Genomic DNA, 22,835 nt, shown 5'->3' on the forward strand with positions numbered 1-22,835 from the left:
GAAAGCATTCTTGAAATAGATGTTTCTCCATCTTTATTATTTTAAAATTCTTAGTTAGGTTTCGAGTAATCTTAGAATTAGAATCTTAGATTAGGTTCTTCGGGTACTCCTTCTTCTTATAGGCAAAAATGGCTAAATAAGTCAAGTATCCCCAATTCTCTTGCAGATCGACACCTGCATATTCATGGACTTTTATTTCCTATTTTTCAAGATATATTTTTTACTTATTTTTATTTATTTCAATTTTTTTTATTTTGTTTTATTATTTATTATTTATATTTATGTATTTTATTTACTTATTGTATTTATTTTTATTTATTACTTATTTGTTTTATTTATTTTAATTTAAAATTTTTCCCATTCTTCTAAGGGATTTCTATCCCTTTTTTTCACCTTGTTTTTTGGGAGAAATATATTGTTTATCAGTTTGGTTTTTTTGTTTTGGAAGAATATTTGGGGTTTGTGAAAAAGAAAAAGAAAAACCTAACGATATTAACCGACGATTTAAACCTACACAAAAGTGTAGACAAACTAAGCAATTTGTCTTCTATGTGGCACTTTTCAGGTCATTTTGTCAAAGAACCTCTGGAATTGGTTTCTCCATCGTTATTATTATTTGTTTCAAATCGGCGACGTGACATTTGTCAGACATGACCAGCAGACCAACAACAAAGTTCATCGGGTCAAACATCTTCAACAATCAAGAATTCAACATTTTTCTTGGCATGGACGAGATCGTCGACCGTTTCCAATCGTGTGACGACTTCACGAACACGAACTTTAGAATGAACGACGACAGATTTCAGCTGATGAGTGTTGGAGAAAGAATGAGAGAAAAGCGTGTCAGTCATTTCGCGAACACAAAGAAGAAGACGCAAGGAAGACACGGACGAGCGAACAAAGCGGCCGGCGGCGCTCGGGGACGAGAAGGAAGGCGCCGCCGAGCGAACGAGCGACTGATAAGCTCGGGACGGCGGCGAGATGCAGCTTGTCGCAATTATACTTCACGCCGTCGCCGGGATTACCACGACGACGACGACGGCGACGGCAAGAAGAGCGTGGACGGAGATAAGACGCTAATTAGCTTGAAAACTTTTTGCCGCTTCGCCCTTTCCCGGGGGGCGGAGACAATCCCGCCGAGGCAACATGGCGCCTCGCCAAGGGCACAAAAAAAAAAAAAGCGTCACTTCCTCATCATTCTGCCGATATTCCAGAAAATCGTGTCGCATTGACAAAATCAACTAAGCAGATGAGGAAACACTAAATTGTCAAATATGCTCCTAAAATATGTCAAAATAGTTTGACTACAAATAATTCATTCTCAGTTTTAAATTGTATTTTTGACAAGCATTATTATTTTACCACTTGATTGATCAAATAAAAATATATATAATATAAATAATAACATGAATATTTTCTTTTTTTACTTGATATTTTTTGTCAATGGACGAACCCGTTCCAGTCCGATTTGACGAGCCAGCCTTCCATAAAATAATCATTAAAAATTATTAGTTGTATAATAAGGGAAAAACAGCATTTCATATGCTAAAATGGATTTTCTTTCTGTCATGCCTGCCTTGGCCACTTGGGTGCAGTATAAGACAGACGGATGGAAGTGCTGCTCATCGAGTTCATCAATACAGCACTAATAATTTGTCATTCCTCGCAGAGGATAAAGAATACATGAGTGCGAGTACGCTGAGATTTTTCTTGTTGCTGCTGTTTGTGTTCTCTTTGTTGCATAAATGGTTGAAGCACAACAACTCAGATGCCTTTTTTTTTTTTTTTTTGTAGCATTAGCATTAAGCTAGTAGACTGACGGGCTAAGCTACGTTCATTAAGCTCAGTTTCTTGCATTTCTCCGACTTGAGAAACGGCTGCATTGACTTGCATGTGTGCCGGCTGCCGTTCTTGCGTGCGTACACAAGGGGGACGTTTTCGCGGCGAGGCTAATGAAGCCCGTCGGGACGCAAGTGACTGCGTTCGTCAATCCTGCAGGAATGAGAAGGTCCAATAAGCTCGTTTTGGCTCGAGCGCGGCAGTCGAGTGTGAAATGAAGAAACAAACGTCTCTAACTTGACTCGATATATTTTCAAAGTACCACAACAAAAATTTTGGACCTTTCCAAAGTACTGACTGGAACTCCACATTGAAGTTGTGCAAAACTTGATTTACTTGAAAGAGCTTTAGGGAGCTATTTACATTTTTTTTTTTGTCAGAATTTGAAAAACAAAGCTTGTATTTTCTGCCAAAGAAAAACTTCAACATGTTGGAAATTTGACAAGTTGTTTTTTTAAAATTTTGATGCTAATATTTTCTCTTTTTACTGCAATTGAAATATAGGCAATCTACTAATTATTACCTATAATTAGGTATTTTATTATAATAATATAAGAATTACAATTATTATAGACAATAATATAATAATTATTACCTACTAACTATCAGTATCCGTATGATGTTTATTATATTTATCTATGTATTTATTTATTTATTTACTGTTTTAATTTATTTATGTATTTATTCACACGCCTACTTCTTATTCATTTAATGACTAATTAATTACTAAATAATAATTCTGAATTATACTTATAATTCATAATTATTATTAATTATAATGAATAATTGTTAGAATTATTCTATACAATATTATTATAATAATCATTACCTACTAACAACTATCAGTAGCCATGTGATGTTTATTCTGTTTATTTTTTGTATTTTATTATTCATTATTTATTGATTTATTTAGTTATTAATTTACTGATGTAAAATGTATTTACTTGTATACACAAAAAAAAAAAAAAAAAGTACTTGCATCCTCCCTTAAAAAGTTTGCTTTGTTCTTGTTTTTCTTATCGTATTCTTTAGCGCACGAGCGATTTCGGTTTCCTGTACAACACTTGATATACAGCAATGCTTGTTTGAATCAAAACGTTTTTTTTGTTTTTTTTTGTGGAAACGTCCTTCCGGTACCTGCGTCTGTATGCGGTTGAGTCCGCGGAACCAGAGGATCTGGCCCCGCCTCAGCTCCATTTCGGCGTGGTCGATCTCGTCGGCGTCGGCCGACATCACCTCCTCGTGGATCTCCTCCTTGGTGGTGCCGTGGCCCGCCTCCTTCAGGAACTTCAGGTGCTGCGTGGGCACCGACGAGATCAGCTGCCGGGGACCAGCGAGAGAGAAAAAGAAAAAAAGAAAAAAAAAAAAGTCTTCAACCGCTCGCGCCGCTTCCCAAGGCAACAAAGCTAAGTTAGCGTTAGCGTCCGGCAAATGAAATGATGTCATCGGCTGATGTGGACGTTTTGGAATTTTTTTGTTACTTCTCACTTCGTTTGGAGTTGACTTTTCATTGGGTTTCATGCTGGTTCTGCTAGTTTTTGGTAGTTCAGTTATCTAAGAAATTAATTCATTAATTATTGCATAGATTAAGTTTTTTTTTTTAAATTCATGGTGGTTCTGTTAGTTTTTATTAGTTTTAGTTATTTAAGAAACACATTATTAAATAAATTAGTTTTAGTATTTGTTTTTTTTCAAATGTATTTTACTTGTGCACAATATTAAAAAAAAAAACAAAAAAACTATGACTTTGTTTGATTGTGCATAAATTTGGAAGAGTGAAACCAGGAAGTATTTCAAGTTCAGCTGCGTTTTTGCTGAGGACGACTGAACGTCAAATCCTCTTCCATCCTGCTTTTTTCACCTACGCAAAGCGAAGGCTTCAGTTCCAAATGGACATCTTTCGTCAGTTAGTTTGGAGAAAAACAAATGGATTTTTGCTCCAATATTTGCATCTGATCAATAGCTTTATGACTTGTGCTTGAACATGTTTTTTGCAATTGTGATTAAATCTTTAAATTGTGGATTCGACTTTTTGCGAGGGTGGTTTGGAACGCAAGCCGCATGATGGAGATGGTTTACAGCATCTCCTTTTTTTTTTTGCTCTGTCATTTTCCTCCATCAGGTGTGATATGCCGTCGATATCGACGAAACGCCTCCCACACTCGTTTGTTCCTTTTGTCAGTCGGCGTCTTTTGTTGCGTTTGTCCTCGGCGTGAACCCAGCAGGCTGCTTCCGCTTCTGCTTCCCGCCTTTCGGCTGACGGCGTTTGGCGCCGATTCGCCGAGGGACGCGCACGCCGGGTTCATCTTGCGGCATCCCCCCCCGCCGCCCAGGGTGTCGCTTTCATGTGGCGAGCTCATTACCGCGGCGATGGCGGCGGCGATGGCGGCGGCGCTCACCTGCCCCCACAGCAGCTCGCCCACGCCGATGAAGACGCACCACAGCCACTGGTCGATGCTCAGCGCCGTGCAGGAGAAGGGCTTCCCGCCAAACTGGACGATGACGATCTGGGGGCGGGACCACAATAAGCCAAGCTCATACATAGAATAGGAAAATAAAACAAAAAAAAATAAAATAAAATAAACAAACCCACCAAATTAATGAATTATATAAACAAAATAATGAAGTAAATTCATTGGTTGGTAATGACTCATTTCTTTCAATTATTTTCATTTGAATTATTAAAAAAATGGCTCAAAAATATTTGAAATTATTTATTTATTGAAATTATCTTAATTTAAATGATAGAAATTAGGCTTTACACGGTCAGGATTTTTTCGGCAGATCGCTGATCAGCAAGTTTGGTGGAAAAAATAAAAGAAAAAGAAAATAAACGACAACCGAGATCACCAATTTGATCAGACAATAGAGCAATAAATCTATTTAACGAACTTTTCCCGACCCATGAATGGTTTAAAAAAAAACAAAAAACAAACATAAAACCCACCCCAAAATATCTTAAATTACTTCATTACTGAAATTATTTTAATTTGAATGATAAATTATGTCTCAAAAATATTTCAAATGATTCATTTATTTCAATGATTTGAATTGAAATGATAAAAATGAGTTTTGTTGTTGTTGTTGTTGACCTGCAGGGCGAAGGTTCCGAGGACGACGCTGCAGAAGATGGGATTGCGGTAGACGCCCTCGAAGACGTTGCGCTCGCCGTGGATCTTGCGGGCGTTGATCTCGTTGAAGAGTTGCATCATCACGAAGACGTTGAAGACGATTGTGTAGTGCTCGGACGGCGGCGAGTGCAGCGGGACGTTGCGGCCACTGTCCATGTCAAACAGCTTCTCGCCTGCACGCAGGCAAAAAGAAATCAGCCATTTCCTTCACATTTATTTATTATTATTGTTTGGAAAAAATAAAACCTTTTCCTACAAAAAAAAATGTAAAAAATTATGAAAAATTTGATGACTCCAAAAAAGAAGATTTTTTTTCATATATTTGTTAGTGGAAAAAAAACAAAAACCTTTTACACTTGTAAAATAACTTTTTCCCTCTTAGAAATATACCTTTCAAAAAATAGATTCTCTAAAAATGTCACTTTTTTTCCACAAAAAAAAGGCCTTTTTCAAAAGATTGACATTTTTCATGGAAAAAAAAAAGAGATTTTAATCTCGTCACAGTACTTTGTCTTAGGAAAAAAAAAATCCAACTTCTCTTTTTTAATAAAATAATATATAACTTTTTGCAAAAAAAAAAATACACAACGTAAATAAAATAAAATTTAATTTTCACAAGATTCTGACTTTTTCTTGATTTTTTTTAATCTCATCACAACATTACCTTTGTCTTAGAAAAAGAATCCAACAACTACTCTTTTAAATTAAATTAAAATAACTTTGCAAAAAAATACATAATATAAAAATACATATATAAAATAAATACAGTACATATAATGAAAAAATATAAAAAATATGCCTTTATAAAAAATCTCTAAAAATGTCATTTCCCCCTGGAAAATACAATTTTTATAAGATTCTTACCTTTTTTTTTTCTTAAAAAAAAAAAAAAAAAGTAATCTTGACAGATTGTCTTGGGAAAAAAATTCTAAATATAAAAAACATACCTTAAAAATTCTAAGAATGTGTTTTTTCACCCCAAAATATAATTTTAATAAGATTCAGATTTTTTTTCCTTAAAAAAAATTGCATTAATGTAGTCTAGTCTAATAAAGTCTTACCATTGTCTTGAAAAAGTAAAGTCCAACTTAAATCTCTTATTTGTACTCCTTTTTAATGAAAATAAAATAACTTTTAGCAAGAAAAACAATGGATTAATTCTAATACTTTATCTTAAAAATATGACTTCAATCTCCCAAGATAAAAGTATTTTATCACAAAAACCACTAGGTTAATTTTCTAAAGTAACAAACCCCCCCCCCCCCCGACTTGTTGAATAATATTTGCCCTCGTAATAAAAGTCTTGATATGAGTGAAGCTCCTGCCCCGACTCCAACATAGTTGCCAAGCACCAAGCCGCCACAAGATGGCGGCAAAGCAAACGGTTTTGCGTGACCCCTTTTTTGTTTTTCCTGGCCCCGCCCCTCACGGACCTGCGAAGAGCAGCGTGAAGATGATGACCAGCTGGTAGACGGCGTGTCCCAGGATGTTCTTCATCATGGTGCGCGAGATGAGCGGCTTGTTGCGGCCGTACGGTTTGCGCAGCAGCAGCGACTCGGTGGGCGGCTCCGTGGCCAGCGCCAGCGACGCCAGCGTGTCCATGATCAGGTTCACCCACAGCATCTGCACCGCCTTCAGCGGGGAATCCTGCAAAAAGAAAACATTCAGACCCCTGTCACGCCTTTTTTGGGTTGTTTTCATGTCAAGGAATGAAAGTCTGGTGTTCATGCTTTGGCCACCTGGGGGCAGTGTATTTTTTCTTGATTAACGTATCAGAATTTAGTATAGTTATTCATTTATTATTTGGAATAAACCCTGAAGTAATGTTTTTTTTTATTTTTTATTATGTGATATTTTCAACTTTATTCTAAAAATGTATTGAAGTACTTTAAACAAAATCTATACACTTATTATGAAATTATATTGATAATTAAATTAAAATTAACATTTAATAAACATAATAAATACAATTAAATTTTTCTTTATTAATGTATTAATTATGTATTTAATATTAATTTAAATGAATAATATATTTAAAATATTGTTTTTATGTCCATTTATGGTATTTATTTTCTTAAAGGAACAGTGTGTAGAAATAGTTTGTTAGATTGTTTTAAATACTATCAATTTCAATAATAAGCTCTATCACATCAACATAGTTTTTTCTTTTTTTTTTGGAGGGGATATAATCGTAGGTCTCGTAGTCCACTCGTCATGCTTGACTTGACAGGAGGCTGACATGTTGGCCGCCATTTTACTGCTACGGATACTCAAAGGAGACAAACGTAGCAAATGTAATAATCGGTGGTCGTCTTGCGAAGGAAGTGTGATCCACGTAATACATGTGCTTCTTGGAAATAGGTTGCTGCATTCTACTGGTTCATCACTAGATGGCGAACATCTTAAATTGATACAAAAAATGAGATAAATTGATCTTTTTGATTGAATAGCTGCAGCTGGCAACATTTCAAATGTATTGTTCAATGTAACCTTTTGTTTTGTTTTCTGAAAACTCTAAAAAAAAAATATATAGATCTATAAATGTAAATGCGGGGAGCCGTCTTTGAAGGCGCAGCGCGACATCGGGAGTCGGACCTGCGTGATGCAGGCGCCGGTGAAGGCGACGATGACGGCGACCACGTTGACGGTGAGCTGGAACTGCAGAAACTTGGAGATGCTGTCGTAGACGTTTCGTCCCCACATGACCGCCTTGACGATGCTGGTGAAGTTGTCGTCCGTCAGGATGATGTCCGACGCCTCCTTGGCCACGTCCGTGCCCGCGATGCCCTGGCGGCCGGCGGGCGCCACACAAGCACGCGTCACAAGCCGCATTTCGTCACTTGCGGGTACCAACGCCAGCCGGACGCTCCGTTACCATGGCGAATCCCACGTCGGCTTTCTTGAGGGCGGGCCCGTCGTTGGTTCCGTCTCCCGTCACCGCCACCACCTGCCGGGTTTCGCCCACCGTGCTGTCGATGATGCCTACGCGACAGGCCGCAAATGGCGACGATGGCGACGAATTAACATCGAGGAAAAAAATTGATGGCTCCAAAAAAAAAAAAACAAAAAAAAAAAACAACTTTTTTTTTTTTCTCCATATAACATTTGCTATTGGGAAAAAAATATACCTTTCAAAAAATATTCTCTAATATTCCCGAAAAATGGCATTTTCATAAGATTGACATTTTTCTTGAAAGAAAAAAAAAAAAAAAGATTTTAATCTCGTCACAAGATTAACTTTGTCTTAGAGAAAAAAAATCCAACTTCTCCTTTTTAATGAAAATAAAAAAATACACAACATAAAAAACATTTCTAAAATATAATTTTTATAAGATTCTGACTTTTTTCCTTGGAAAGAAAAGACGTAAAATTAATCTTGTAAGATTGTCTTGAAAAAAAAAAAAGAAAAAAAAAAAAGACAAAATTAAAAATCAAAATATAAAAAACATGCCTTAAAAATTCTCTAAAAATGTCTTTTTTTCACCTCAAAATATAATTTTAATAAGTTTCTGATTTTTTTCTAAAGAAAAAAAATATCAATCAAGTGTTACCATTAAAGTTAAACTTAAATCTTAAATTTGTACTCCTTTTTAATGAAATAAAATTACTTTTCAGGAAAAAAAGCCAAAAAAAAACCCCCACTTGCTTCATCTAATATTTTTTTCTTTTCTAATAAAATAACACTATCTCAAAAATATGACTTCAATCTCCCAAGATAATAGTATTTTATCAAAAAAGAACACAATACAAAATTAATTTTTATAAAATAACAAAAACATACAAAAAAATTCTTGCTTGTAGAATATTATTTTCCCTTAGTAATGAAACTCTTAATAAGATTCTGATTTTTATTTTTTAAAAAAAGTATTAATTTAGTCAAGTATTACCACTGTCTTAAAAAATAAATCTCTTATTTATACTCCTTTTTAATGAAAATAAAATAACTTTTAGAAAAAAAAAAACTACTTGGTTAATCTAATTATTTTTCTTTTCTAATAGAATAACACTTTATCTCAAAAATATGATTTCAATCTGCTTCTCCCCCCCAAAAAAATACTAACAATACGGCTTGCATCCTCTTACAATAATAACAAGGTGCGAATTAGCATCTATTAGCGTGCTAACGAGACTCTGACCTTTGACCAGCGTGTGTTTGTCGGTTGGCGACGACCGGGCCAGAACTCGCAGCTTGGGCCAAACTTTGTCCAGACGTTCTTGTTCGACCTGTGAAACGCAAACAAAAGAAAAAGAAAAGAAAATGTCTGTTTCCCGTTTTGGCGTTCTCCTCACGCGCCGCCGCCGTTCGGGCCCGGTCGAGGCTCCGCCCACCTCGCCCTTGTCGTTGCGGATCTGCTGGTTGAACTCTTTGCCCTCCATGGCCAGGAAGTCCTCGTTGGGCAGCAGGATTCCGCACTTGGTGGCGATGGCCCGCGCCGTGTTGATGTTGTCGCCCGTCACCATGCGGACCGTGATGCCCGCACGCTGGCACTTGGCGATGGCTTCCGGGACCTGACAAAACAAAAAAGCTGATGTTGGAACATAGTCGCAAAGACGTTGGAACATACTGGCAAATACGGCCGACGGTACCTCGGGCCTGACGGGGTCCTCGATGCCGACCACGGCGATGCAGGTGAGGTCGTTGACGATGTCGTTCTCGGCGTCCCAGTTGGGCTCGCCGGCGTCGGCGGGGAAGTCGCGGAAGGCCAAGCAGATGGTTCGCAGGCCGTCGCAGGCCATGGGCTCGATCACCTTGCGCACCATCTCGTCGCGGTCTTTGGGCTTGAAGACGCGCAGGAGGCCGTCCGCGTCCAGGATCCGCGAGCACCTGAAGGGGGCGGGGCAGAACAATGACGCGGGCTCGCTCGCACTCGCGCTCGCACTCTCCTCCTCCTCCTCGTGGCGACTCACTTCCTGAGGATGATCTCGGACGCGCCCTTGCTGTACATGCGGAACCCCCCGTCGGCGGTCCTGAGGACGGTGCTCATGGATTTGCGCGAGGAGTTGAAGGTGTACACTTTGTACATCATCTCCTCGGGGACCTCCTCCCTGATGGGCTGGTAGTCCCGCTTCAGGTCCAGGACCAGACCCAGGAGGGCGCACTCCGTCTTGTTGCCCACGTGGCGGGGGAGCCCGCCCTCCTTCTCGGGAGGCTGATCGAAAACGACGGCAACAACAACAAGAATCCGTTTCAGACGTTTGCAAAAACTAAACTAAACAGGAAATGATTGACAATGTAGCAGAATGAGCTTAGCTCGATTGTTAGCCACTGACAGGCTAATTAGCATGTTTTGGAAGCGAGAAGATTTAGCTCGTGTGGCGCATTTGACTGCTAATGTTAGCTTAGCAATTAGCCAAAGATGGCTAATTGTCATTTTTGCTGTTTTTATGTGTACTGAGATGTTTCTTTTTTTAAACAGTAAACTAGTTTTTGACCAACACTTTAATTATGGATGTTGCTTACTATGCTATCTTAGCATATGGGTCATTTTCATATAATTTGGTCAGACATAGCCAACAAAATTTCATTTTGCAATTCAGTTATTTTTTTGTCAATTACAATTTCACTTCTCGTGAACAAAGATTTAAACTTGCTACATTAGCGATGTAATCATGTCACAATATCAAAAGCAGCACGTTTGTTTTGTTTTTTATACTAGCGCATGCACAAGGCTTTGATGCAGCCTCTCAACTGTCGAGAACGGTTTAAGAGATGCTAGTTATTATACAAGCGGCCAGCAGGTGGCAGCAGAGATCAGCCAGGGCCATATTGAAAAAAAAGTTTGAATACTCACAATTCTAATTGTATTTTGTGAACGATGATGAAACGCAGCTGTATGCTAACGCTAATAATTGCGGTCGCGGTCCTCACCAGGATTTTGGTGGTGTAGGCCGAGTTGATGGAGATGCTGTTGACGAGGACCTGCAGCGTGTCGGGCTTGATGGCGGCGGGCTCGGGGACGCTCTTGTGATGCGCGTCTCCCACGTAGGCCTGCACCACCGTCATGCGGTTCATGGTCAGCGTGCCCGTCTTGTCCGAGCAGATGGCCGTGGCGTTGCCCATCGTCTCGCACGCGTCCAGGTGGCGGACCAGGTTGTTGTCCTTCATCATTTTCTACACGAGGGACACCGAGCACTTCATTATTGGGGGATTATTATGATGACTATTATTCATGAATAGTTAAGGTTCAATCAGGTTTCATTTTGCTGAATTATATACAAAGACGTTTGCGGACGGGATTCAACGAATATGGAAGGAAGGTGACCTTGACGGAGTAGGCGAGCGCGATGGTGACGGCCAGCGGGAGGCCCTCGGGGACGGCCACCACCAGGACGGTGACGCCGATGATGAAGAACTTGACGAAGTACTGGATGTAGATGGGCGTGCACTCCGACGTCCACGAGCGGCCTTGGATGCCGAACGTGTCGATGACGAAGTACAAGATCAGGATGATCACCGTCACCGACGACATGATCAGGCCTGAGCACAACAATAATGACGTCGTTTGCTTACACGGACTGACCAGCAGAAAACCCACCTGAAAATCTTCTTTTTAGTATTATCGATGTGAAATATAAAGCACATTGTACAGAATTTTTGCTTATCTTTTTAACTATCAGTAAAAACCAAAAAATTGAATCAAAATAAATAAAGTAAAATCCATAAAGAACTGTGGCAAATGTGCACCTTAACAACTCAACTCAAGACTCCAAATTGGAAGCGTTTTGTCTCCGGGACTCGGTGGGTGCTTCTGTTTTGGTTAGCAAACGTCCGATTGGCAACAGACGGCTTCCCTCGCGCCGCTCCAAATGTTTAATAAGCTCTCAAAATCCGCATCGAATTATGAGGCAGACAACAGCATCACCCGCGTCAAAATCAATGAATTAAGGTCGATTGGAAAATGTGTCAAATCCGGCTGGGATGAATTGCGTCCACGCTCGGACAAAAAATAAAGAAATAAAGAAATAAAAAATAAAAAAAAAGCAGATTCAATAAAAGTGAGTGGGACACGCACACATTTACTGCACTTGTCCACAATGAGGTTTGGCGGCTCGCAATGTTAGCTAACCAGCAGCTCTTTATGAAAACAAACCTTTTTTTTGAAATATGAAAATAGTATAAAATCGATTTTGTTGAGAATGTGTAATTTTTTTGGTATGTCTTTAAAAAAATAAAAGATAAAATGATGACATAGTAAAAAAATAGATATTTTATATAATAGCCATTTTTTCCCCATACAGATTTTTTTCTCCCCATTTTGGTATGATTTTTACTTTATACTTTTTCATTCATCATATATGTTCTTATTTCATTTACATTCAATTTTTCCATTAAAAGTATGTTTGTTTATTTAAATTTACCTATTACAGTATACAGCACAGTAAATATATATTTTTTAAATTTTTTATATATTTTTCTTTTTCATTTTGGTACGTTTTTAGTGTATTATGAACACTTTTCCATTCATCATTTATGTTGTTTTTTTTTTATTTACACTCGTTTTTTCCCCCAATAAAAGTATTTTTTTTTAAAGTTACTTATTACAGTATATATATATTTTTTTATTTTTTGTGTTTGTTTTTTTCATTTTGGTATGACTCATTTATTATGAACGCTTTTTCATTCCTCATTTTTTTCCCCATTAAAAGTATGTTTTTTTTTTTTCCAAATGGACTTGTTATACAATCCAGTTGATATTTTCTATCTCCGGAATGCAATATCGTGGAGCGACGGGACCGACACCGTTGGAAAGGTCTCGTTGGGACGAATCCGCCGGTTGCCCGTATGTCCCTGGTGGAACGGAAGGTTCCAGAGATACGGCCGCAAAAAGCCATATTAGCGAGCGTAGTGAGCTAAAACAGCTCTCGTTTTTTTGGGGGGTTTTGTTTGTTTTTTCCTCACCGGCCTTCCCGATCTGCACGGCCAGCCGGGTCAGCTTCCCCTGCAGCACCGACTTCTCCTTCTTGGGCACGATCACCTTCTTGGCCGGCTTGGCCTCCTCCTTCTCCTCCGACTCGGCCGCCTCCTCGCTCTTCAGCGGCTGGATCTCCAAGGCGATGCCGTCCTGGGTCTTGGCTGAAAGGGGGAGAAGACATGAACATGTGCGTGAATGATGGAGGACGAAGGGCAGACAAGCAGAGAAAAGGTTAGAAAAAAAAAAGACGGGAAAAAGTTTGTTATTGTTTTTGTTGTTGCAGGGAGGAAGCAGCAGATTTTTTTTTTTTTTTTTTTTTAGCACCGACGTCATTTTTCATCTTTCACAGGAGCGAACAATCAACAGTGGCTTCGATTAGACACACACGCACACACCAGATTGTGATGAAGCGCAGCCGACGCAATACACACAACAGCAGATTACGACACAGAGCGCTCAAACGTCACAAACATTTCACGTCATCGGGAAATTTGCCCGTTGAAAAGCAACAGAAAAAAAAAAAAAAAGATATTATTTTGAGACGGTTAAACTCCATCAGTTCATTAAGTTTGAAAGTTTTGCATGATATAAATAACGGATGCGCGTGGTCTCTGCATCCGCAGCCACAAACGACTCGAATTGCACGTTTCTGCAAAAGAAAGATGGAGTCGGTGTGGGATTTGGCTGAAAACACTTCAACGCAAGAAGGTCACGTATGGAACAATCGATCAATTATGGAACAATAACAAAGCATTCTTGTTCAATGATTCTTTAGCCTAAACTGAGAGGCTGAAACTGATTGTGACACTTTGTGATAGCTTTGACATATTCCATATGCGATTTCCATGATAAGCACTGTTCATCAATAATAATATCGACAAACTCGATTTCATGAGCCCTTTCTAATGCTGTACAGACAATGTTGCTTCAACATCAATATTGCTACAGCTAAAAATCAGAAATCTGGTTTTACTCATTCAACGACTTCATCATTTTCTGAAACTCTTTCGCTATTAGTTGTAATACGTTATGTATATTTTTCCCCAACATAAAACAAAGTGGTTTCATCTGCCAATAAAATACATTTGAACTATTTGAAAATAGTTGTAATATCCTTCACATAAAGGAGAAAAAGTAACTGGCCCCAGAATTGATCCCTGGGGCACCCCACATTTTTTTTTTTTTTTTAAATGATGTTATCTGGTAGAAAAACATAAATGAATAAATAAATATATGAGAAAACGCGAGTGTGCCAAGAGATTATAAATCCACTCGTCAGGTTTGATGATACTTTGATGACCAGATCTAATCTAAACGAGGACGGGAGACGGCTACAAAGAGTCCAAACGGGGTTAATTGTCGGGAGGATTACGACGGGCCCGAAAAACTTTTTGCCGCCTGCGGCGCACTGCAGGCCGACTTGATTTGTCTCACACGAGAAGCTCGCAAAGCTGACAAGCGAAGTCTCGGCCTCATTTGCATAAGCAAACGGCGCCGTTTGCATCTGGCGGATGCGTTGAGCCGTTTCCCAGCATGCACCGCTGATCGCAGGAGAAAAAAAAAAAAAAAAAAAGCCTCCTCAGTTAATCTGACGTTGAAAACTTGGCTCATTGCGATGCAAAAACCAGCTCATGGGCCAACATTTGTTTCACACAGATGATTTTATGCACTTTTGTCGGGGGCATGTCTATCATGAGTAGACCCACAAAAAAAATTAAGTAGCAAAGACACAGGAAGGCTGCCATTTTTTCTGTAAGGGGAGATTTTAGGTGTTAAATTGCCCATTCTTAATTGTAATTAAAAATATATCAGCCTTTGAAGCCATTTTGATTACGCAACATGAAATTTGGTGGGCGTCATGAGTAGACCAACAAAAAAAAAACTCAAAGAGACATACGAAGGTTGCCATTTTTGTTGGAACGGAAGATTTTAGGTGTGAAATTGGCCATTCTTCATCGCAATTAAAAAAAAAAAAAAATGGAGCCACTTTGATTACGCAACATGAAATTTGGTGGGCATCATGAGTAGACCCACAAAAAAAGTCGCAAAGAGACACAGGAAGGTTGCCATTTTTGTTGGAAGGGGAGATTTTAGGTGTTAAATTCCTCATTATAAATTGTAATTTAAAACCAAAAAAACCAAATGGTGAGGTTGATTTATGACCCCGGATAAAATGATCAATGGCAGAATATGAAAAGGCGGAAGGATTAATAACCTCTCCCAAAACCTTTAAACAATAAAATCATCAACATCTGGCTGGACCTTACTACATTTCTTTTTTTTTTATTTTTATTTTTTTATAAAGTCTCTTCATTGTTTTACCAGGGGCCATAAAGCTACCGGTGGCCATAAACACCCCCCGGTTTGCACAAATGATTGACTGTTTTTTTTTATTTATTTTTTTTTTTTAAATAAAAAACAGAACGAAAATTTAAAAAAAATCTAAAATAAAATAAAAATGTATTTAAAAAGAATTAAAAAGAATTATAAAAAAACAAAAAAACAAAAACAAAGTTTGAAATTGCTCAAGGCAAAAGACGGAGCGTGACCGAGATGATGAAGTTGCATGAGCGAGTTGACTTTCAAACCAGGAAGCTGACGTCGCGTTCATCCAGCACACCACAAAAACTGACACTGAAACCAACCGACCAATCACAGCACGACTGCGCCACGGGACGCGTGTGCGCGCGCATGTGCGTGCGTGCGTGCGAGTGTGTGCGTGTGGGCAGTGGTGGCAGGAGAGGGGGAAGGAGGGGGGGGGGGGGGGGGAGTCGGACAACCAAAAAGAAGAAAAAAAAAACGACAACAAGTCCACAAACAGACGACAAACTGAAAAAGGACCACCCGAAAAACCACAACGATGCAGAACCACGACAGCTGGGTGGGATGGACGGATGGCAGGAAGGGGAAGAAGAGGAGGAAGTGGAGGAGGAGGCCAAGACAGAAAAAAAAAAAAAAAAAAAAAGAGGAGGAAGACGACGATGACCAGACAACATCAAAGTCCTGAGCAACAACCTGCAAAAACCAAACAAGAAGAAGAAGAAAAAAAAAAGAGGAAGACGAGCGTCTCGTAACTTTCTGCCAGGGTGCAACTCCCAAACAATCTTTTTTTTTTTTTTTTTAAACGACACAACTTTGCTATTCTAAAATGATGTACATTTTCTTACTAATTATTATCGACCAAATTGCTGAAAAAGTATCGGACCTAAAAGTTAACCTTGGGGGACGCCACATTTCACTTTCTGCAATAGCTCTTGAAAGTCGATCCGTCCAACTGAACAAAAACTTAAAACACATTATTAAATTGTGTTTTAGTAACTTCTGTTACTAAATTTGAATTATTTATTAAGTTACATTTAAAAGAAGATATCCTATTGGCCCTTGAATGCTCTGAACCAATGGCAGGACAGCATTTTCATGTTGAGGAAAAAAAACAAACAAACCCTTAAGTATCGGCCGATACTGTAAAGCTGGGTATCGGAATAGGTATCAGGGGCCAAAAAACGGTATCGGAACAACACTAATCATCAAAAGTACACTTTAGTTTTGTTTTTTGATGATCAATTGAATGTTGCAGCATTTGGCCTTGTGACCAGCAGGGAGCAGCCAAGTTTGACTGTCAGCAAAGAGCAGCACAACACCGCTAAGAGCGGCTAAGCTAACTGGAGCGTAAGAAAAGAAAAGTGCAATTATTGTATACAAGAAGGCGCGCTTGATTTGTGATTCCACTAAAACTCCACCCCCCCCCCAAGAGAGGCAGCAGATGCTCAAACAGCAGGAGGGACGCGCGCTGCACCTTGCACAGGAAGTCCAATAATCACAGACAAGCGAGAGTGATCCTTTTTTTTTTTTCCTCTCTCTGTGATGAGACCATCGGAAACAAACGCACAAAGGCGGCACATTAACACTCAGAATTCACTCGGGGGTGCGCTTCATTTCTACCCCAAGTCAACTTAGCCCGCATGATGTGGAAATCAGATTTAAAAAAATAAATCGCAATTTCATCATTTTAAAAACATATAAAAACACCTTGCATCATAATTAAATGCTGCATTCAATTCAATGTGCTGCTCCTTCTATCACAGCTCGTTTGAGCACGTCAATGGCATTTTCCATTCACGTTAGAATTCCTAAATGAAGTTTCTCTCACGATTGTTTATACATATCGCTCCCAATATGAGCTTTTTGCAACATATTAAGCTACAAAACGATATTTGCCTTTCAACGGGCTCCTTTCTTGTCATTCGGCGGGAATGCACATTAACTCATTCAAACCCAAACACGTGTAAACACGTTTTTTTTTTTATTCTTTGTCCTGCACTCCCAAAAACATATTTATACTGTTTTGAGGTTTTGTTTTTTTTATGCAAGAGCCTCCAGAAGGCTTTTGCTGCACCTTCTCACATGAAGAGGTGGCTTACAGCAAAGTAGCTATTACAACAAACGGCCAGCAGGTGTCAGCAGAGTAGAAGAGATCAGCCAGCGCCATAATGCAACAAGCTCTTTTTGACACTGTTTTGAACAGGTTTTTATGAATAATGACGAAACTTTGCTATATTCAAATGCTAATTACGGCAAAACAGAAACAGATACAAATATACTTTTTTTCCCCGATGAAAGAAAAGACTCTAATCTTTCTTTTGGTAGCTTCCATGTTTTTATAGAAATGGAAAACAATATTCTGTAGGCTTTGCAAAATCCAGTAAAACAGCCGGGAGCAGTGAAAATGGCTGCGAGTGAATGAGTTCAAGTCGTGAGTCACTTTTTAGAAAATTAGTATCGAGAGAAGATAGGAAAAAAAACCTCTAAACATAGAAGAAGTTTGCAAATCTCTTATTTTGAAGAGAGAATCAGTCCTGGAAAAATGAAAACTGTTGGCAGCCATGTTGTTAGCGTGACGTGACGTGAAACCGTCACCATGACGACGGCGGAGGAAAAAGGCGGGAAAGCTTGAGAGTTGCACCCGGGTCCCGTGAGGGAACCCCGCCCCTTTTTGAAACAGAGAGAGAGAGAGAGAGCGAGCGGGAGAGAGAGAGATAGCGCCCCCTCCTGCCTCCAGATGGAGATGACGGGGTGGGGAAGAGGAAGAGGAAGAGGAAGAGGAAGAGGAAGAGGAGGGAGAGGACGAAGGACGCGTGAGAGGGAGGATGGCAGGACAGAGCGACAGGTGGATGAATGGAGGGGGGTTACCTTTGTTGCGATTTTCGGGGGGTCCTTGTTTTTTACCTGTTCGGACAGAGAGAGAGGGCGGAATGCTGAGAAGATGGATCAAAAAGAATCCAACTGAAGTGCCAGTGTGGGTGCGTGTGTGCGTGTCTTGTGCGCCTTGGCGGCAGGAATGGACCAATCAGAGGACAGGGTGACACTCGCGCCCGAGCCAGCCAATCGCGCTCAAGTGTTCAGTTTGAGTGCCAATCAGGTTGAAAACAAATCCATTTATTACATTGATCATAGTTGAAAAATGTACAATTAAATTAAAAACGAAAGTCATAATTTATACATGACATTTATTAACACATACAATATTTTGCCTATAATAAATTTCATATTTTCATTATATTTCATGTACAATTAGTACCCTTAAAAAGACATTGTATGTGAAAAATAATGAAAGTATCAAATTAAATATCAACAAAATATTAACTTTTTATTATTTATTAATGGACTAAATAAGTGAAGTATCCCTTTAATAAATGGAAAAAAACAATTCTATTTATTGTTTTTGTAACAGTATATTTAACTTTTCATTTAATAAAAACATTTGATATATATATATATATATATAAATTTGTGCATACATAAAGTGCATACATAAATTAAATTAATTAAAAAAAATCCGTTGTACTCCAGTCTATTTTTGTTAAATTGAGAAAATGATTAATTTAGTGAAGAAATGTTTAAATATTTTATATTTCTTAATTACATTTTATTTGTATTTTAATACTTTCTTTTTTTTTATTATTGTAAAAAAATAATAATAAATAAATTTTAATGTACTGCGCTCCAAAATAGCTTTATTTAATTTTTGGATTGATGATTCTAATTTATTTGAACATGTACTGTAGTATTATAAGACATTGATTTATTTTTATTTTTTTTGGGCGGTTAAAACACATTTTAAAAGAATCTTCACAGCAATTTTCTACACATTCATCATTATGTTTTTGCAATAATGTAAAAATATGTATTTAAAATGTATAATGATTTAAAAAATATATAAAAAGCAGTTTCTGATCATCTTTAAATATACAATTTTATTGAGCTCGTGTGGAATATGATACTGCTGCCAAATTTGGCCTTTTCATTTATTTCCTCACTTGACTGTCATTTGTGAAATGCATGAAAATAATAATAATTTTTAAAAAAAAGTAGATTTGAGGCGCATGGCGCCCTGTTTTTTTGTTTTTGTTTTGCGCTTCCTTGGTCCATTCGTGCGCTTTCCAAATGAACGGCTGACAAAGCGAAATCGTTGGCCAAGGAAACAAACGAGCAGACAGAAAATCCAAAACAATGCGAGAGCGTGATCACAAGCAAAAAAAATCACAACGACCACAAGAGAGAGCGGTCGCCAGCTCCGGCAGTCTGTAAGTCTCGCGTCACGTCGCTCTGCGTACGTACACGCACAAAAATAAATAATAATAATAATAATAATAATCGATATCAATACAAGTGAAGGCATGTGTTTTAACGAAGGCGGTCGGTGATTACGTCATTCATTCATTTATTCATTTTTATTCATCAGGAACACCACTGATGATTGATGATTGGTCAACCTGACCAAAATAAAATAAATAAATAAAAATCACGTGTAAGGTGAATTACACGCATGCTCATTCATTTTTTGGACTTGACTGGATTTACACTGCAGATCGCACTTTAACTCCTTTATTACTACCAATAATCACCAGGAAGAATACAAATAATATATCATAAAAAATATAAAAATAAATATTTTATTTTTATTTTTATTTTTTATTTTTTTTAAGGGGACCTCTTAGCTGGACACAAAATGATTTGGCTGCTTGCAGACTTGAGAAAATTAAATTGCCACCAATTCATTTTTTGTTCTCCTTCTCGGCAAGCAGAGAGGGGAGGGTTGAGCAGTTACGCACGGAGGAGATTGGAGGGAGCAAGATGAATGGGACACTGATGAAAGACCTTTTGAACTAGATTAAGATACAAAAACAAAAACAAAAAAACCCCATACATGTTTAACTCATTTGCTCCCAAAGACGTAGTTATCCGTTTTTTTTTTTTTTGTTGTTTTTTTTCTGTTGTTTTTATGATCGAGCATACAGAAGGCTTTGATGCAGCCTCGGAAGTGAAGAGAATGCTTGAAGCAATGGTAGTTATTATAAAACCGGCAAGCAGGTAGCAGCAGAGTATAAGAGATCAACTAGGGCCATGTTGCAAAAAGCTCTTTTCCCCACTGTTTGAAACAGATTTGGCTATATTCTAATGCTAATTCCTGCAAAACGGAAACAGATAGAAATATTCTTTTTTTTTTCCTGACTCTAATCTTTCTTTTGGTAGCTTCCATGTTTTTATAGCAATAGAACAGAATATTCTGTGGGCCTGGCAAAATCTGTCAAAATTTAGCAAAACAGCCGGCAGCGAAGGGGGTATATTATATTTACTGTTGTCAAGCATGTAGTGTAAAGCCAGTCGAAAAATCAATTTCATGTGGTTTTTGTCAAGTTGTTTAGTTTGCTGAAAAAAAAATAAAAAAATCATGATGTTCTTGATGTTTTTTTTTTTTAACGTTGTTTTTCCATGTTTGTGTGTGTCTCATTCGTACTTTTCTTGGCCTTCTTCTCTTCGCCGTTCTCGCTGGCGCCGAGCAGCGTGAAGATGATTCCCGTCTGAGAGTTGAGGCCCACGGCCGACACCACCATCCGGCCCGAGCCCTCCATCACGTGCGTCCCTGGCCAAGGGCGAAAGACACCTTGAGGATCGCCATGCTGACACCACGGTTATTTTTACTCAACTAAAACTATTTTACTAACTGCTACTAATTATTTTCAATGTGTATTGATGAAACGCTAGCAGTTAGCATGCTAACGTATAGCAAGATGGCTGCCAAATCAAATCATTTGTCACCTCGCATTTCAGTTCCGGCAGTTGTAGCGTTAAAATGCTAACATGTTAGCTGTTGGCGTGCTAACATGTATCAAGATGAGAAGAAAAAAATGGGCCAAACCAGCTGGTTATTCTTTCTAAAAGCTAACTGTTGAAATGCTAACAAGCTGAGATGGCTTGCTGAGGATTTTTACAAACTGCTACTAATTATTTTGAATGTGTATTGATGAAATGCTAGCAGTTAGCATGCTAACATACAGCAAGATGGCTGCCAAATCAAATCATTTGTCCCCTTGCATTTCAGTTCCGGCACTTGAAGCGTTAAAATGCTAACATGTTAGCTGTTGGCATGCAAACACGTATTAAGATGAGAAGAAAAAAGGATTTGACAAACCGCTACTAACTATTTTGAATGTGTGTCGATGAAATGCTATCAGTTAGCATGCTAAGAAATGGCAAGATAGCAATAAAGATTTGACATTTTGACCCAACTCTAGTCAGGTACTAAAATGCTAAGCGCTTCGCGAGCTAAGACTGCTGGATAAGGATTTTATATACAGTCAGATACTTGATATTTTATTGCCAAAATGCTAACAGGCTGAAGGCTAATAAACAATTTTTTTTCTAAACTTCTCAAGGATCGACACACTGTTATTTTGTATTTTTTTGTGTGGAAGTCCATTTTTGGGCATCCCAACTCACCTGACAGCAACATGGGATCTTTCTCCAGAGACTTGCGGACCTGATCGGACTCTCCGGTGAGGGAACTCTCGTCGATTTTCAGGTCGTTGCCTTGGATCAAAATGCCGTCGGCGGGCAGCAGGTCTCCTGCGGGGTCCGGCGCAAGAACATCATCAGGTACCCGCCATTTCGGAAAACAAAAAAAAAAAACCCGCAAACTCTTTTCCGTTACCGTATTTGATCTGTGCGATGTCGCCCACCACCATCTCGGCCACGGGGATCTGAATGACTTGACCCTTGCGGATGACGGTGAACTTCTGCTCCTGCTCGATGCGACTCTGGAGGCCTCGGAACTGCTTCTCCTTGGACCAGTCGTTGAAGGCCGTCACCAGCACCACGATGATGACCGAGAACAAGATGGCGGCGCCCTCGATCCAGCCCGCCTGCGCCTCGCCCTCGTCCTCCACGCCGCCCGACGCCTGGCCGCAAGCTGGGGGAGGAGACATTTATTGCATCAACCAATTGATCTGCATTTCATTTCATTTCATTTCATTTCATGTCCTTTGCGGACCTTCACTGTCTCCGCCTTCCAGGTGGTAGAAGGACAAGCCGAGCGAGATGATGGCGGCGATCTCCAGGATGATGAGCGTGACGTCCTGCAGGGCTTCCCACACCAGCTGCAGGAAGGTTTTGGCCTTCTTGGGCGGGATGAAGTTCTGGCCGAACGCCGCGTGACGCTTCTCCAGGTCCACCGGGTTCCCCGACAGACCTGCGCCGGTGGGCGGGATCGGTCAAACATGCGCGCGGGTCTCCGCCCTCTACACGTATTATAGATGGAGGACCAAACATTCTAAATAAATTCATGACCAAAAGAGAAAATGAAAAAACATCATTCGAAAATTAGATCCAAAAATGAAATATAAATGGAAATAAATCCGTGTTTATTTTTCCATTTAGTCATTTATTTATCTATTTTTTAAACATTTATTTATCTATTTATTTCGTCATTTACTTATTTTGAATTTTGGCAGTTTTGGTCCATACAGCCAAGTTGGAAAGTTCATTTCATGCGTCTTCATGTTCTTTGATGAAGATTTGATTGGTTCTTGTTTGAAATCAAACTCAAACGAGCTTGTGGATGTTTATTTCGTTTTTGAACGTATTTCCGTGCGTCGACGTTTTAAGGGGAACG

At 39.0% G+C, this 22,835-nt stretch overlaps 1 protein-coding gene across 7 annotated transcripts in view; it reads right to left on the minus strand.

The window, feature by feature from the left end:
- LOC144024555 (plasma membrane calcium-transporting ATPase 1-like) overlaps nt 1-22,835 on the minus strand; it is a 71,227-nt gene that overhangs the window by 8,824 nt on the left and 39,568 nt on the right. For 5 of the 7 annotated variants that reach the window (XM_077530941.1, XM_077530945.1, XM_077530940.1 and 2 more), the window contains 18 exons: nt 22,215-22,412; nt 21,876-22,133; nt 21,665-21,790; nt 20,682-20,807; nt 18,074-18,109; nt 12,871-13,044; nt 11,234-11,448; nt 10,840-11,082; nt 9,879-10,120; nt 9,558-9,795; nt 9,300-9,479; nt 9,107-9,194; nt 7,846-7,952; nt 7,566-7,757; nt 6,404-6,617; nt 4,932-5,143; nt 4,239-4,346; nt 2,977-3,159 (listed from right to left, as the gene is read on the minus strand). In XM_077530941.1, the coding sequence (XP_077387067.1) occupies nt 2,977-3,159; nt 4,239-4,346; nt 4,932-5,143; nt 6,404-6,617; nt 7,566-7,757; nt 7,846-7,952; nt 9,107-9,194; nt 9,300-9,479; nt 9,558-9,795; nt 9,879-10,120; nt 10,840-11,082; nt 11,234-11,448; nt 12,871-13,044; nt 18,074-18,109; nt 20,682-20,807; nt 21,665-21,790; nt 21,876-22,133; nt 22,215-22,412 (3,140 nt within the window). The remainder of the gene's footprint in view (nt 1-2,976; nt 3,160-4,238; nt 4,347-4,931; nt 5,144-6,403; nt 6,618-7,565; nt 7,758-7,845; nt 7,953-9,106; nt 9,195-9,299; nt 9,480-9,557; nt 9,796-9,878; nt 10,121-10,839; nt 11,083-11,233; nt 11,449-12,870; nt 13,045-18,073; nt 18,110-20,681; nt 20,808-21,664; nt 21,791-21,875; nt 22,134-22,214; nt 22,413-22,835) is intronic. The other 2 variants (XM_077530943.1, XM_077530944.1) reach the window with 1 other exon arrangement.

This window comes from Festucalex cinctus, chromosome 8 (assembly GCF_051991245.1).
Source record: "Festucalex cinctus isolate MCC-2025b chromosome 8, RoL_Fcin_1.0, whole genome shotgun sequence".
Classification (NCBI taxonomy): Eukaryota; Metazoa; Chordata; class Actinopteri; order Syngnathiformes; family Syngnathidae; genus Festucalex; species Festucalex cinctus.